The 17,969-nt window shown below is 41.7% G+C and overlaps 1 protein-coding gene across 4 annotated transcripts in view; it reads right to left on the reverse strand.

Moving 5' to 3' along the window:
* NRXN3 (neurexin 3) overlaps positions 1–17,969 on the reverse strand; it is a 1,454,076-nt gene that overhangs the window by 1,388,617 nt on the left and 47,490 nt on the right. For 3 of the 4 annotated variants that reach the window (XM_033107569.1, XM_033107568.1, XM_033107566.1), the window contains exons 3-4: positions 15,523–15,552; positions 12,560–12,571 (exon numbers count right to left, since the gene is read on the reverse strand). In XM_033107569.1, coding sequence (XP_032963460.1) covers positions 12,560–12,571; positions 15,523–15,552 — 42 coding nt within the window. The remainder of the gene's footprint in view (positions 1–12,559; positions 12,572–15,522; positions 15,553–17,969) is intronic. The other variant, XM_033107567.1, reaches the window with a different exon arrangement.

A 17,969-nucleotide genomic window follows, 5' to 3' on the forward strand; every position in this document is an offset into this window, starting at 1 on the left:
AATAATGTATTATTATCCCCATTTTGCAGAAAAGAAAACTGAGGTACGGTAAAATGGATTGAAATGATGGCATGACATGTAGAATCAGTTTAGGCTTTGGGGTCAGGTAAAACTAAGTTTATCCTGGTTCTGCTACTAATTCTGTCATTAGTTTTGTAACCTTGGACTTCTGTTTTCTCGTCTGTGAAAATGGGAAGAATACCATGCAATCATAAAGACGTTTCTTTAAAGTGAAATTAGGTTTCACTTTACTTCGCTAATAGGAAATCAAGTTTAAAAAAAAAAAATCTTTGCTTTAGGTAAGGAGGAATTGGTAGAGAAACGCAAGGATCATTTCTGACAAGATAGACTGTTTCCCAGAAGGAACAGGCGCTGGTCCTCACCTCCAAAACCAACTGCCAAGCAAGGGCCAAAAGAAGAGCCCATCAACAGAAATGCAACTGCTCATCTCCAGGGAGAATAGCCCGGTCTCTGGCCACTAAATGGATGAAATAAAAAAATGCATAAAAGGCTTCCAGCTTCTGAGTTAGCTAGAAAGGGCACAAAGGATGCAAGAGAGAGCGAGCCTGTGAACCCTCAAATGTATTTTTTTCCTATTATTTTTGGAGGGAAGCCGACAAAAACAGGAAGGGATCTGGAAAGTTGACAAAAATCATTATTCTCCACAAATTACTTTAACCTTGCCGAGGCAGTGACCTTCACACTACCACTGGCTTAATGGCATTTATTTCAACAGTAGCTGATTTCACTATTACACAGAGATTCAGAGCACAAGATAATACAACTAAATCACTCTTGTAAATATTTAATATCATTGCCTTTCTTTTTTCCTTTTAACAAATCACTATTAAAGCTGGGCACATAGCAGAAAACACATTTATTTATTCTACCCTGGAAAAAAGCTTAGTGCTCATGCATTTTAGCTATCTAGTTCTCCAAATGACTTTGATACCTGAGAGCCCTTGTGATCAAAACAGTCTGAAGGAAGGCTATTTTGCAACAATTTAAGAACTGATTTTATGTCCTGGTCAACCATCCCCCAAAGTTGCCTCATGGAAAGGCCCTAAATGTAACCTGCCAGACCCATGGCGAACCCTGAAGGAGAAAATTTACTTTTAAAAGAAAACAAATGAATGGGATTGGCTTAAAGATAATGCATTCTTACTTGAGAGAAAATAAATTTCCCCTTTCAGTTAAAAAAAAACAAGTAAATAAAATGACTACACTATTCTATAAAGGAAGACAGGAAGTGGAAAAAAATATTAAGCAACAGTTTGAAAATTAGTCCCAAGTGAATGTACTCACGTCCACTCTGTTACAAACTATCAACATGGGATAGTTAAAAGAAGAAAAAACAATGGGTGTAAAAACTTTTTAAAGTCAACTGGTGTCACCATCTTACTTCAGCCAAGACAAAGCAGTTGACAGGGGAGTCCATAAACGGCACTAAACATTATAAAATCCTGAAAGTCAGAGCACCTTACTGACAACTTCAAAAGCTGGGGTTGGATGAGTTCTCAGGACAGTCAAGTTATTTCAGGGACAACCTTGTTTAGCACGCTGACACTCCGCTATTTCCGGAACCTTTCTTACATGACACTATCAATACTAATCTCAGCCGCCAGTGGATGATCTATAACAAATGTAACTCTCTCAGTCAAGATGACTAAGACATCTTGGTTGCATCTTCGTGGCGACTTGGTGGGATGGGAAAGAAAATAGCACTGGGAGTCGGAAGGTGTGGGTCCAATCCCGACATCTCTACGAATTACCAGTGTAGCGACAAACACGGCACTTATGCCCTCTCAGCATATATTCTGTCATCCACAAAATTATGATGGGATGGACTAAAGGAACTCTAAATTCCTTTGAGCTAAAGAGCAAACACATCCATCAAAGACCTAGAGAACAAACAGGTTTCATCAAGATGATTTTATTATTATTATCATCGTGGAAGGTCTACAGGAAGAGGACAATAGTTCCCTCTTGCAATGCAGGTACCCAAAGACATTCTCCTGAAAGTATAATGGGATCACAGGGAGGCCCGGGGCTGTGGGGGAGACTGAACCCCACTAGGAGTTATTAGCTCAGTGATTCCTGGTGCCCACTCAACAAGTATTTCCTGAGTGGTTCCCACTAGGAAGCAGGCACTGTTACAAGCCCTGGATATACCATGGTGAACAACACAGATACCACCCCTGATTTTGCGGTGCTTGCATTCTCACGGTCTACTAATTCCTTAATGTTGCATGGTGCCATTTTAATGTATACAGCATTTTCATGTGCATGATATCAATTACTACCCTGAACAAATCTAACAAGTAGGGCAAAAAGATTGATTTCATTTGTTCCAAATTCCCAGGCCTAGGGTGATAACATGTATTTATGATGATGGAAATATTTCTATTAGGTCCAAGCGCTAGTATAAGCCTTTTATATACATCGTCTCAATCGTTCCTTCCCGTTCTGGGAAGTGTGTAGTATTGCTGTACCCATTTTACTTATCAGGATAACAAGGCTTAACAAGTTTCCGTAGCTTGTAAGCGTCAGGCACTAACATCACTATGTAATCTGCCATGTTTTTCCTCCCCAATAGCCTGAATTACGACTTCTGACATTTATCCCAGTGCCCGTGTTATTCCGCAGTGCTGACCCTGCATTACGATAATTCACACCTGGTTATCTGGTTTTCCAGGCTCACCTGCCACACGGATCAGTTAGTTTAGAACTAGGAACCTCACCCATAACAATGTTGGCCACGGCATTTGTATATGCCCATTATTGGTCACTTGGGAAAATGAGGGAGAATATGGCTGGCTCAGCAAACGACATCTCCACGGCCAGATTCATAGCCCCAGGCAAATGGTCTACTACAAATGGATCAATGGCAGCCACTTCATGCTGAACGAACAGGACATAAATAGGACAAAGTCCTCAGCCTTGCAAAGGGGGAGCCCACAAAATCCTTAGCTGAGCCAATGATTTCGAAACAAAACACAAGTGATTCTTACCAGGAAGAATTTACTTCACCTACATAATCACTGTCTGGAAAAAAAGCTGTGGATAGCCGACTTCCCAAAGTGAGAGAATGAATGACCTTAGATGTACAGTGGAGAAATTATTACAGTGACAGCTGACCTGCTCCAAATTTCAAAGCAAATAAGACTTAAAGTTCCTAGTACTTTTCTTATGCTGAAATCAGCTCCTCCTAGACTTATACAGACAGGCCATTCTCAGCAGCATTGTTTACACACAGTATATGGATATCCGTTTAAGCGCTTAGGTAATACCAACTGGAAGTGTTTTAACAAGACTAGTGTCTTTAAAACTGCAGTTGTTTTAACATCTGTGTTATGCATTTTACCAGGAAATAGTAATGTTCCTATTGAAACGAACCCATCCAAAAAACTATTACCAATCAAAACAGAAAATGTAGTTAAAAGGATTCTTGACTGAAGCTGATCCAAAAGCCTCTTTCAAATTCCACAGACATTACAACTTATAATATTAGACTTGGAAAAGACTTTAGAATTATCTTGCCCAAAGTTTTTCAACTGAACATTAGTTTTAATTCTAGCTATTCTCATCCAAGATGTAAATTACAATAAAAAGGACTTCATGTCAAATAAATTTGGGTAACTTTGAAAACTACATTTTCTTTCTTAGAGTAGAGATTCATAATTTGCACTGTCATAACAGGCTCTGAAAAGTCCTGTAGTCAAAAAAAACCTGTTTAATTTTGTTTTAAACCTGTGTTTTGAGAACTTATTTTTCCCAGTACAGTTTTTCTTGAAACATTATTAGCATTTATCAAAATTCTTTCAGAAGACAGCACCTGGCTAAACGTGCTATATAATATCGGATTCTGAAAGATGACAAAACTTCTCTAAATTCACACTCACTTACGTTTTTCTTTGGGGCTATTTTGAAAGCAGATGCTACATTAGTTTTAAATAAACATGACATTTAAAATGTCTCCAGTTCCTCTAGACTTAAACAAGCACATGCTTAGGATTTGAGTTCCACAGCCGCCCCCATCAAGTGCATAACCCAGAAGTCACTACAGAGATGATACTGGACTACAAAACTCACATTCTCAAGTTCACATCCAGAGATATCACCAGTAATTGGAAAACGTGTGTTTTCAATGCATATTTTAAGCCATTCAGCAATTCTTAACAGCAACATCGAGGAGAAACTGATCACAGTAACACACTAAATTCAGTTTAAATGTTTCAGGAAAATGGGTCAAGAGATTTTCCTACCTTTGTTTGTTGTTTGATTTTATTTTGTTTTGGGAAAAGTGTAATACACACACACACACCAGTATTTGACTTTTACGATTTATTTTTGAAGAGTATCAAGCCAAAGTACTGCCTCTCATTTCAATAATGGGTCTGCAGGCATTGGCAAGGCACATTCATTAGCTTATCTTTAAGTAAATATTTTGATTGTCAGACAGCTAATTGCAAACAAGGTTCTTTTCCAAACACTCCTGATGCATCCAAGCCCACTTGCACATCACTCATTTAATAATCTGTGTCTGTGCTAAAATATAAAATCATCCTGAGGAAGTCAAACTACAGAAAAAAGCATGTTTTACAGGCTTTCCCTTAAAAGGGCTCCAGACCATGTGGGACCTGGCTGTCTTTCAGAAGCCTGGTCTTCACTATGCTACATCACCATAAAGCCTAGGAAATAAGCTATGACACCCCATCAGCCCTGCTAACCGCTATTACAGAAAATCACATACTCACAAAACAGCATTAATTGTCAGAATTAGCAACCATTTCAAAGGCAGCTGTTCTTTCACTCTTAAATGGGCTCCAAATTTCAGGATCTTCTCCCCTGTACTGATCTATTGCTTTTACACACACACACACACACACACACACACACACACACGCACACACGCGCACACACACACACACAATGGATCCTTAGCCACATTTTTTAAATTAAAAAAATCCAGGAAAATATTGTTTTATTAAGCAACATTTTCCACCCTGAGACTTGCCATCATTTTTACAATCGGCTGGAAAGCTTCCAACCTGCACAGAAGCGCTTGTCACAGCTCCAGGTGAAAAGGGCTGTGCTTTTTGTGGCGTGGGGGGAAAAAAAGAGCAGTATCTCTTTAAGAGTCAACAGTAAATTAACTTGCCCAAAAGAGTGAAATAATTAGCAGTTAGTAGCTTATTAAAAGGATGGCAAAGGCCAAGCTGCCATCTGGGATCTCCAGGATCTTGTGATTGTTATTATGTCAAGACGTGGAAGTTGCATTAGCTTTCATGTCACCGCGCCTGCCCTTACTTTACATGTAAATTTTAATGAAAGATGCAGCACTTTTAAAATCAGACATCCATCAAGAAGTGTTATTAGTCTGGCTTTTTACAAAGCATATGGTCTTTTTTACCTCTGCTGTTCTACTTGCCACTAAATGCCTTAGGAAAAAAAAAAAAAGAAAAACCCAATAAGATCAATTAGATATTCTCTTTGTGCAGAGGGAAACCTGAGCATCTTCAGAAACAGGGCCAACTGCACCCCACCAAAGGGCAACACTTTTGCCTCTATTTGCACACAGTGAAAACCACAATGCTTCCTTCTCACAAAATTAATCCTACTTAATGAAAATTAAAGCAATCTAGAGCCTGCCTGCTGATTACTACACAGAGACACAGAGTTGTGCAGGGAGCGAGAAGAATAAATGTATTTATTAAAAAATAAATGCCAGAAAGTGGCATGACAGAAACTTATGGAGGTGATGGATGCATTCTTCATCTCAATCTGGATCGTATTTCCTTGAGCATATGTAGGTTAAAAAATATTTAAGCTCTACACTTAAGAGTGTGGATTTTACATACTTTACACGATGTGTGCTATCCCTCAATAAAGATAAACACATACTACATAAAAGAACACATAAATGGAAAATTCCCTGAGTGTTCACACACCAAGCATATTCTCTTGTCTGATTCTGAGAATTCCAAGAGTGGGTGATGTGACTAACTGAATTATTACCTGACAGTTTCCCTTTAAAATAAATTAGTAAAATTAATGTTAATGCTGCATATATATTAATAAGCATCGAAAACAATTTATCGATGGCTTTAAGAGGAGAGGTGGTTGTTACATTTGAAAGCCATTTTCAAACTCCTGCGAATTGCCAGCAAGGTGTTAGAGGGCAGGTCCCATATTTGCTTGGTCAGCCCTGTGTCCTGAAAACCTAGCGCTTGGCTTGGCCAGACACATCCGGGGACTCTGTCAATATTTGCTGAATGCCGAATAAACATTGCTTTGGAATGTTAAGGCTGACAATCTGCTAAATTCAGGGGCACATCATCCTGGAACGCATTGTTTTCAGTACTATAGATGGAAGCCACACGTGAGAACATCCTCAACTAGTATAAAGCTTTTCATATGGATTTGGAGAAACTGTAACTATACCCAGATACACACACACTGCCCTGCACACCTGAGAAACCGACCGTGGTGATACAAGCCTAAGCACAGACGGACATGCACTTTGCTTGTTCTCTTATTTTTTCATCACACTACTGTTTTGAATTCTTTATAAATGAGATGTGTCATAAAGATAACACAATTTAATTCAAAACACCCTTTACCTGTAAGTACTGTCAAAGTCAAGGTTATATGTCTATACACAGAGATCTACAGTTGAAAATTACATATCCTCTAAGATTAACCAAGTTGGCTTGATAAGCAAAAGTCTGTACAAGTAGATCGCTAATAACTTTCAAGGAGAAAGTGTTTTATGATATATATACAGAGGGTGACAAAAAATGTATACACATTTTAGGAAAGGAAAAAACTGTATTAAAATTATGCTCATGGTATAACCACTTTGAGCATCTCTTGTAATTGCAGAAGTCAAACATGACTTGTATTCATCTTTTGTTATCAGTATATATTGAGTATTACAATTTTAATACAGTTTTTTTCCTTTCTTAAAATTTGTATACATTTTATGGTACTCTGTATATGATATCTATGATATATATATATATATATAAATATATGTGATATATATATCTCATACATATGATATCTATGATATATGTTATCTATGTATCATAGATATAATATGTATGAGAGAGAAAGAGAGAGATACACAAAGATAAAATCTGTGCATAATCAATGAATCCAAACTGATAATTGAGAACGAAATAAATACGGCGCTTAGAAATCTGAGAAATATTTCCTTTATGTATTGTCAATTAGAATTTAATTGAAACATGAAACATCCATTGATCACAGTACATTTTACTAAATCTACCGTTCACATTTACACATTTTTAAAAATGCTCCAAGAAACAACTGTTCTAAAAATATCTTTGGTGTTCAATAAAAATTTCTAAACAAGGAAAGGAAAAAAAACACTTTTCATATTTTTAAAGCACCACTTTAAAGACATCACTGTCAAAAAAACAGAGTTGCTAAAATCAGGCAATTGTACTTTTTATGTTTAAAATAAATCTATTTTCCCCCTGCAGACTTTCAAAACATTAGAAGGAAAAAAAGAAACAAACATGAAAACAGGCTTCTTCAAAAAACAAAGTGATTTTATTCATTGTCAAGAGGACAAATCAGTGGTGGATGAGAAACAGATGAGGCAAGAGCTGGAAATGTAATATTGCCCCTATTTTATTATAATTAGATATTTATAGAGCACAGATGAGTTTATTTTCATAATTAGTCGCTGGCATTGCCTTTACTAATTTGCATAAACAGTTGGCTATCAAAGCAGTAACTTATTTGCAGGGCTCTTGAGTCCTAGCAGGGACAAGAAGGGGCTCCACTCCTCAAATCAGCTTTCTTAATGTCATTACTAGCAAAATACGATCTACATGAAATCATGTTCAAGTTCATGTAGCTTGATTATGTCTTTCCAGTTTGGCCAATGTTGATTAGTTCAACATTGGAAGGCCAATGGTCAAATCTACGTGGGAACAAACACATATAAATAAATTGGAAGGGGTTTCTAACTTCTGCAGGATTAAAGTAGATCGTAGGGTCAACACTAACTTGTTCAGTAAACAAAGAGTTCCTTAGAGCAAAAGGAAAAAGAAATTAAATGCCCCGAGCCATGCTTACTATTTAAAACTCACGCAGTTGCTGGAGGTGTTAGTTACCTCTCTTCCTGATCATGCTCAGAATCGTCTTACTCTCCCAAAGAATGCCCACCCTATTCTACAGAACCAACTTCACCCAGCACATAGATCAGACTCCCTGGCCTTAGTGCCAAAGGTAAGAGAGATTCCTGGTGCCCTGACCATTGCTTTGGGCAAAGAGAAAATTAATCCAGCACGCTGCCAATGACTGCCTCCCACTGTTGACATTCAGCAAGAAATCTTGGAGGAACATTTTACTCCTCTTTTCTCCTCACGCCAAAGGTCAAAAACTTGTGGCTCGTGGGCCAAATCATGTGTGTGTGGGGGTGTACAGAGCACAGAGACAGAAGGAGGCCACAATCTGACGTTGTTATAAAACCCACTTCTGGTTTATCTTGAGGGTCTGGTGACACCAGGGCATGCATTCTCACCTGGCAGCAATCGGCTAGAGCAGACTGGAGGCTGCGGCCCTTGACAGAATTTCTGCTCTCATTTGCCAGAGTGCCCACCCCGCCCCCCCATTGTGTATCTTACACTAGGATTCTTCTTGCCATGGGATCTGCTCCTGGATGACACCTATCAGGCCTCTGTAGGCATTGGATTCTGTGACACTTACTGCAAGTCCAGTTTCAAGGGAAAATATTTGGTGACCTAACCCAGACTGGGCAATCCCAAAATTAACAAGAAAAGGGGTATGGGGGCCAAAACACTCTGAACACTTAAACACAGGCTGTCAAAATCAGGTCAAAAAAGCTGCGCAAGGCTGGTTGCTGAATAACTCCTTTGGTCAGCCACTAACTCCTAGGTAAAGCCACATTTGCTTTTGGCTCAATGCAGCCCAGTGGTCTCCTGACTCTTGTGGTTATCGGTATAGCCTAAGTATCCTGCTCGGTTTTGTAGATTTAACGTCACGATCACTTCCACTACACGTTTACTGCTTCACCACTCAGCTTTAAAGAATGACAAAACTTGAGGCACTCTTTTCTTTGACAAGCTCCTAAGAATAAATCCAAAGACCTTTCCCACTTCTATTCTGTGGTAATCCAGGACCATTTCCCTGTCCCTTGTACACACAGCATCAAGAGAAGGCCTGCGTGAGGCAAGAACTGGAGCCACAGCAGCTGGTCTTACTCCGGGACCCATTGGGGCTCATTTGCTCAGTAGATTGGGGTAATGAGGGTAGTGATAAGGGGCAGAGGTTGGTGGACAACTCTGGACAAAGTTCTAAGCTAAGTGCAGTGCAGGTGAAAGAGATGCCCAAAACACAGCCTCTGCCCTTTATGGAGGGGGTGGGTATTGACCGAAACACATGACTAAATCTGATTAAAGACAGGTTGGCATCGGTACTTTATACGAAGCACAAAGTCTGGTGGACCTGGGAGGCTTGAGCCTGAAAGGATAAGAGGAAGAAGGGTGTTCCAAGGGCATTCAAGAAAGAGGGTAAAGCTTGAGCCAAAGGCAGAAGTCAAGAAACCGTAACGCAGATTCAGGCAGCGAGAGTGGTTGACTTAAGGAGACGGGGCGCTGGCAGGGGTGACGGTGCTGAGCGGGCATGATATTGTAGAAAATAACGCTGAGAAGGCACATTGACAATTATACAACGAGAATCCATCAAAAGCTTTTGAACAGATGAGCTACATGATCCGATTTCCTTTTAATTTTGCTTTATTTTCACTTTTAGGAAGATGACTGATAGCAGGCTAAGAAGGATTAGAGATTTTGAGTCCCTTCCACACACAAGCTACTATGCTAGATACATCTGGACATTAACGAATAAATATGTTTGTCCTCTTATAATCTAGTAGACGGGAGTGGCGCAATTCCCAACTAACTTTAACATAAGATACATGGAGAGCTCATCTCAGAATGGAGCATTCAAGGACAGCATCGGCTAGGAAATGAAATCGATGTATGATTGCATTGGGCAGAAAAAGGGAAGAAGGGACTGTGATAGGAGAGAGAAGCAGAATCAGTAAAGCTAGTAGACAAGGAAAAGTCCAGCAAGGTTATCTGGCGTCCAATTTGGTAGCGATTTTGCATCTAAGATGAACAGGAGGGAAGGTTAAAGGTAAACAGGGCCATATGAGAGCTGGCTTTGAAATTGAGATAGCTAATTCCACACTCCATTTGGTGGACAGCAGAGTTTCAATAGTTCTCAGTTACTGGACAGACTGGAAGAGAAGAGAAGCAGACTAACCAGGCTAGGGCAATAACCTAATAAGGGTTACCTGGGAACCGAGCTAGAGTGTTGACACGAGAGAGGCAAGAGACATTCACGAGGAGAATCTCAACATCTCTCTCAACTGATCACCAGGGGACAGAAAAGTACAGGATGGAAAGCACTTCCCTGGTTTCAGTTCAGGTGACAAAGGAAGACAGGGGCACCATTTACAAAAATCAGGAAGCTGGTTTGTGGCCAGATGGTGAGAAGGTTGACTTTAGACGTACCAAGGTGGCTGTACTGGTGGGACATATATATGGACATGCGTCACCAAGAATGTAAAGTGGCAGGCTGGAACTTGAGATAGGTCAGTGCCAGGGAGGTCGCCCTTGAATCCAAGGGGCAGTATGTGTCGTGGTTAGGGACTCGGGTGCTAGGTGTCTTTTCCACTTTGTAGCCATCCGACTTCAGTTACTCAACTCTCGCAGTTTTGTTCTACTTATTCATAAGGCAAGGCTAAGGCCATCACCTACCTCATGAAACCATTGTGAGGATTCTTGTGACGAGGCATATAAAGCACACGGCACAATGAAAGGCACATAGGAAATGATCCGTGTTAGCAGCAGCAGCCAGAGAAAGAAAAGAAGATACCCACATGCAAAACTTAACCACACGAAAAACATCTATCTTATGGGATGTTTTAGGTGATTAGGGAAAGAAAAAGAGAAAGATGGGGTGAGTGGGTGGAGAAGGAAGGGACACTGACTCTAATGTATTCTCATGGAAACTAGTGGGAGGAGGGACACGTGACACAGTGCCACGTGCTCCAGAAAGGGTGGGTCCTGGGCAAGGATTGGTGGCTTTGCCAATGAAGAGATCGCTGGCTGCCTCTGGTTGAGTAGAGTAAGTCAAGCACTGGAGGTTACAGCCCTTTCAATCATTATTCCTCTTCCTCATCCCTCTTTCCTACCTCCTTTCAAAAGCACCAAGCTCAAAATGCGGTAAGCGTCCCCATGACCGGTTTCTGAGAGTGAACCCACCGATGATTAGCAAAGGAACAGGCAATTAACCAACCCCAAAGCCAAAAGACTGAGCTGCTTCCAAGGTAACCATACCTAACATTGGAAAAATTCAGAAAAGCATGGAACTCCAATGAGACTAGCCAGTTCACAGACTAGTCATCAAATCGGCATTTTTCAGAAACTTGTCAGCCCGTCTTCCTTTAACATCCTCATGCCAGAACTCACATTTCCTTCTTCTGTTATTAGCCAATCTTGGCAGGGAGCAATAGCACATAGCTTCACAGAGGTAGGGGCTAGAGGATCGGGGAGGGCGAGGGGAGAACCGGGTGCAGATACATATTTATGATTTATTAATTAACCTCCTCCTTCACTCCTGAACAGTTAATCCAATTTAGCTGGCGAGCCAGGTTCTCCAGGCTTAGGGCTCTGACAGCTTTGATTAGGAATGGACGAGTGAGCTGTGCTACCCAAAGGTGTGAAGCACTGAAAGGCATGTCAGAGCATCGGAGCGAGCCCGCCTGCTCAGTGCATCTTCCTTTCCAGCCTACCTGGCAAAAGGTTGACTTTGTAAGTGAAAATCGAGTGTTAGCTCGTTCTCCCCTTTCACCTTACGATGTAGCGCACTGTCATTCCTGTTCTTCCACGCCCCCACTCCCACCATTCTTAGCCCATCACCCCCAATCAGAAAATTTCCATTCCTCAAAATACCAGCAAAAAATAAATAACCCCCCCTCCCCAAATTTCACATTAAATAAAATTTTGAGCAATTCACCAATCCTCTTCCCTTCCTTGTGTATCACTGTTCCCTCACTGATGTTATCCCCAAAATGGGTTACTCCCAAGTAACGGAAACCGCGGTACGTCATTTCACACCTCCCTTGTTCCCACAATACATTTATCGGGAGGGATTCTCAGGATGTCCTGCATATATCTTCCCCACATTGCACGACCACTTTCAGAGTCCCCCATCCCTGCCAGAAACAGCACCCCATCATGGATAAGGCTCACCCTAGATTTAGTGGGAGGTTTGGGGGGGCCAACTCAGAACCATCCCCAACCATGAAACATGAGGTACACTGAAGGGAAATGATAGCATTGGCTTTTTATTTGTTTTTTTCTCGTTGTTGTTAAAAGCACGAAGTTGCAATCTGGACTGTATTCCTAAGAATCAACAATTCCCCATGGACACATGAATAGTTCAGATGGCAGATTGACAGTTATAATGAGAAAAAGAAAATCATCTCTACCTTTACTTCTACCTACAGAAATGAAGTGGAAGGTCCAATTAAGTAGAGGAAGCATGGTGTCCCCCATGGAGGCGGTGAGAGAGAGAGAGAGAAAGAGAGAGAGCAGGGAGAGTCAAACATCAGCACACTGCAGACACACAAAGAAATGTAACACACATAAAAACGCACAACAGTAACGTAACAGCATTATAAATACAATATCTTGAGAAGGCAGCACAAAACAAAGACACAATGCAAAGCGTCAACAAGCCATCAAGCAGCAAAGCTGCTTCCATCAATTTCATGTCGAAGCTTTTTCCCATGAGTTTTGTCTGTGCCCACCTTAGGATCACGACCAAGTCTGCATGCAAACACATTGCATAGCCACATGTATGCCACAATGCACACACTTACCCAATCTAAACTTGGTGAGGCAAGGTCTCAGAGAAGCTAAGTTCTCTTATAGTTTCCCAACATTTACATGAGTCACGAGGACCAAAACTATAACATACACGGGTAGGTGGTGCACACGCAACATACAGAAGTATTTCCACACACGTTGATGTACATCGAAAACAAATTTTGTACATTCAGTGGGAACCAGACAGAAATCTTCCTTTCATGTTGAAGGAATAAGAAGGAAAGAAATATTGGTGGAAAGTAAAGTTGTTGGTGTTTTTTAGGTAATCACTACAAGGGCAAGAACAGAAAAGGGACTGGGGAATGGAAAAACATAAGAGGAGGAGGAATTCAGGTAAAGGACCTTCTTAAAAACAGATTAAACTGCAAGTTGCAACTTCAAATCTTAGTGGCATTGAGCACCCAGAAGAAGTCTGCATCCTTTCTTGGAAACCTCTCTAAAGAGGAATTCACAATATTCATGTCTGTCACAGCTTTGTTGCCTAAAGACTCTTTTTCTAGGAAATATCTGTCTTAACCCCCAGAGTATGTGTACATCTGAGCTCTCTACTCGAGTACACATCAATCCGGGTGCCCAAGACAAGCTGAGTAGTGGGTGGAAACGGGGGGCAAGGTATACAACAGAGGTCCTCCACATGCTTTTCCTACTGTCATTGGGATTTAGCATTCCAAAATACCTGTGCTGCATTATGGGTCTAAAATAAACCTAATTAAGATTAAAGACGTCCCCACTAGCCTATCCCATCTGCCTGGACTCCATCCTATGACATCAGCCCTACGAGGCACTCAGACTGGCAAGTCACTCTAAAAGCTGGGAGGGCTCCTAAAGGCCAGCTGGGAGCACAGGTGAGAGAATACAGAAGGGGGTCTCCTCATCAGGACTTTGAAGGCCTGCTTTCAGGTAAGTGTAAGTTGTTATCAAAGTAGGGCCACTGAATCCCAGCAATTCACAGAGCTTGGGTCCACCCACTTGATAGAATTGTGCTTAACTGTCAAACTCCCTGGACCCCAGGTCGACATCAGGGCATCCCCTCCTCATCTCCACATCATAGTTACCTGCTGTTGGCAGATAACTTCACCTTGTAGGCAGATAGTTTCACCTACAAGAAGAATAGAGAGGCTTCATCCCAGGCTCTTCCAGAGCCCCACGTAACACTGGAAAACTCACCTGACCGCCTCACTGCAGCTCTGTCCTTTGACATCTGCTCTAAACCAGACTGTGTCTTCATTGAAATGGCTGGAGTCCAAATCGTGGATGTTGGCTCAGGTCTGGAGGATACACGTCTATTGGAAAAGTGTGCTTCCTCCTTACCCTGCCTTACCAAGTCAGGATCCCTCAACTGCCCGCGTGCACCGCTACCTGGATGCCATCAACAAACTTCTCTCAGCCCCGGGGGGTTCCTGGATCTGATAATTCTTGCCTTTGTGGCAACACAGTCTGAGGGATCCTCCAAATGGGAGCAGTGGTATGTGTGTGTGTGTGTGTGGGGGGGGGGGGTGCCTTCAGGGCTGCCCCACCCTCCTCAAAAGACCAAGAAAAACAGGAGAAGGAGGAAGAACCTCTCCTTCCCCTTTTCTTTGATTCTCCCAACGAGGCACTGACTCCCGTGTGTATTTGGGAAGGAAACAGACAAGAGACATTAAAGTACAGTCTTTGGGTGATAGGGCAAGGCAGGGACACCAGTCTTGCAGTCACCCCAATGCTCAGAAGGAACACAATAGTAGCAATTGGACAGCGGGGTAAAAAAAAAAAAAAAAAACCATTTTAAGTAGGCCTCCTTCTCAAATCCTGATTTAGGCTGATAATGTGGAAAATTTTTATTTAGGAGAAAAAGGCTTCCTTCACAGCCCACCCTGTGCTTTGCTGAGCTGAATTTCCTGCACAGTTCATTCCCTGCATATTTGAATATTTTAGGTTGCAGATGCTGAATTTACAGATCTTTAGATGCAGTTTTCTTCAGGGTGTATAATGAGTTAGAATCCTGCCATGAGGAATTAGCATGTTCTCTTGGTGGTTTTTGCTTTTACACAAAACTGAACCTAGTCAACCCCCAAGGGCTTCCTTTCACCTTGAGGGGCTGAAAGTCATTACAGTGGGCAGTGGGACGGAGGGGAAGGCAAAAATCAAACCTTTACTTGGAGTGAAATCCAGGGAGAAGCCTGGCTCCTCATCCCCAACCCCAGGCCCCAGCATGGGGTGCGGGGAGGAGCAGGAGGAAGTTAACCGCTCTGTTGCTCTGAAATTAGCTTCATTCACCCCCATTATCACCCCGTCATGCCTTGTTTCATGCTTCCTTCCCTCTTGGAGGCAGCCCGGCAGGGCCAGCAGTCTGATGACAAATGGTGCAGAATGGAGAAGCCAAAGGGGTGTGGGGGCGGGAAACCACGATGCATCGGGTAAGGTGCCCCCCACTGCAGGGTGGCCCTGCTGCCAGCCTGGCCCACGACATGAGGGGCAGTCAGCAAATGGCCTGCCAGCAACGATGAGGCTCTGAGCAACCAGCCAGAGGCACAGAGGCAAGCAAGTCGGGCAGCTGTTATCCGCACGAGCAAAAAGCACCTACCTTGTTCACTCATCATGAGGTGGGAAAGGCCTTGGGGAAGGAAAAGAGGGCGGAAAGGGGAGGAGGAGAGGGGAAGGAGATGGAAAAAGAAAGAAGACAAAGTTAAAATTCGGAATGCAGTGCAATCTTCTCTCAATTCTTGAGTGGAAGGAGAGGTGGCAGGGGCATACACACGCACACACACACGCGCACACGCACACACACACACGCACACACACCCCCGGGAACATGCAACAGCACGAAAGGCCCAGCTCTCCAGTCTGCAGCCTTTTCTGTTTGCTGAATTGCTCTAAGCCTTTTCATGAGAACTTGCTTCCACCACTGTTCTATGCCACAGGTAGGACTGGAGATAAATCTACTAAAGATGAGGTCCATTGGGAAAGAGACTCAAGATGCCGGGTGAAACAGGTTTCTTTCTTTTGTTTAAATTACTTTTAATAGTAATACATGGTCACTGTAGCAACTTCGGAAAATTCAGAAAAAAAAGAAAAATGAGTTGTAATCTCACCATCCAGAGATTACCGTCCAACTTCTTGTTGTTGTGATTCTAGATGCAATATTCTTTTCTAGAAAAACCGAATGATACTGAACACACCAAATGAGTGCCTGCTTGCAGGAGTTGCACAGACGACTTGAAACTATTTCCCCTATCAGTCACCTCTTAGCCCAGGGATAACGGCACCCCTTCCCTCCATTGCTTCTCCACCACCATCTTTTCCTAGAACATCCCTCACCTTTAATCAGGGAGGCCTAGCCCAGCACTGAATGGGTTAAAGAAGATGACACACACACACACACACACACACACACACACACACACACACACACACAACTAATAAACAAACAGCACAATCTCTGGCTATGTTCTTATGGAAGTCAAACCAGATTATTTAGAGCTCATTACTTCAAGGAAAGCGTAAGCCCTGATCAATCTATTAAAAGAAAAGGTTTCCAACCAGTAACCAACGACACGAGTTATTTGCTCTTCCATTGCTTTTATTACTACTGGAGATATTTGACAAAATCCAGATCATGCCAGGGAACCTTTACCCAGAGTGAAATTTAGGGATATAGGGGATTAATAAAGGAGAAAAATTCTCTAATGTATGAAAATCTCTAAATGTTTTTGGAGATTACTAGAGATTTAGAAAAGTAATCAGAGGCAAAATATGGGTCAAGCAACTGACTTTTAAAAGATCAGTGATATATTAAATACATAGATACATGTGCCATAAATGTCATAAGGCCTATTTTTTAAACAAATTTCATTCAACTGTAGTCATATTTTAAATGTGCATTTCCGGCATTCATTTCTAGAGGCCTAGAATTAATACTCATGGAGGAATGGAATTGTGCCAAAACAAGTCATTCTCATGATTTGTTTTGCTAAAAAAAAAATAATAATTTTTAGTCTTTTCTTGGAAGGGGATAGTAAGAAGAGAGAACAAAAGGGCCACAGATTTAGCTCAGAGAGACTTCGGCAGAAGTAACTATTTCAAAAATGCCTGGACCAAACCATAGCATTCAGCATCCACATCAACAGCACTAAGAGGGAGGGTCTGGGACAAGCAGGTGGAGGATGCGAGAAGCTAAACGGGAACAGAATGCATGTGTGAATTCAGTAGGTAGTGACTATATACAAGAGGGTTGTAAGCGTTAAGAAATGAGAATGAGGAAGACCCAAGGAGATACCTAAGAGTAACACAGAGGGTTAAAAACGAAAGGACGCTAATGCGGTATTGTATACTGCCAAGTTGCTAAGAGAGTAATCGGAAAAGTTCTCACCATACAAAAGAAATGGCAATTATGGGATGGGATGGAGGTGTGAGCTACTGCTACGATGGTAATTATTTTGCAATATATAAATGTGTGAAACGAATACATTGTACACCTTACATGAATCCATCTTATACGGATTGGTCTTTATCTGATCCAAATAGATATTTCAAAAATTTACCAAATGGAAAGCAGGACACTTGGTAGTCAGAGGGTATCAAAGCCCTGGAGAAGCCCCTCCACCTGGGCCCCAGGTGTTCCTCTAAAGCAGTATTTCCCACCTACACTTCACTGACCACCTACATGAACCACCTGGGGATGCTTTTTAACAGGGAAGACCCTGGGCCTCACCCCAGACCTAATGAATTAGAACCTTGGGAAGGAGTTTGGGGAAAGATCTGGATTTTAAACAAGTTGCCCAAGTGATTCCCCTGCTCACTAGAACTTGAGAGCTACCCCTTTAGAGTGGCATATAAATCAAATTTGGGTCAATTAAACTGTATGATAAATACAATAAGAGGTATCGGATATTTCATGGAACGCTGCAGTGTAAAAGGAAGAATCCTTTTAAAATGCAAATAACCCACCACCTGTGTCTTTAAAATTCAAATATGTACTTAGCAGGTTTTATTAAGCTACATATGTAGTTGCAGTATTGCAACTCAAATAAA

Source organism: Rhinolophus ferrumequinum, chromosome 6, assembly GCF_004115265.2.
Source record: "Rhinolophus ferrumequinum isolate MPI-CBG mRhiFer1 chromosome 6, mRhiFer1_v1.p, whole genome shotgun sequence".
NCBI lineage: Eukaryota > Metazoa > Chordata > Mammalia > Chiroptera > Rhinolophidae > Rhinolophus > Rhinolophus ferrumequinum.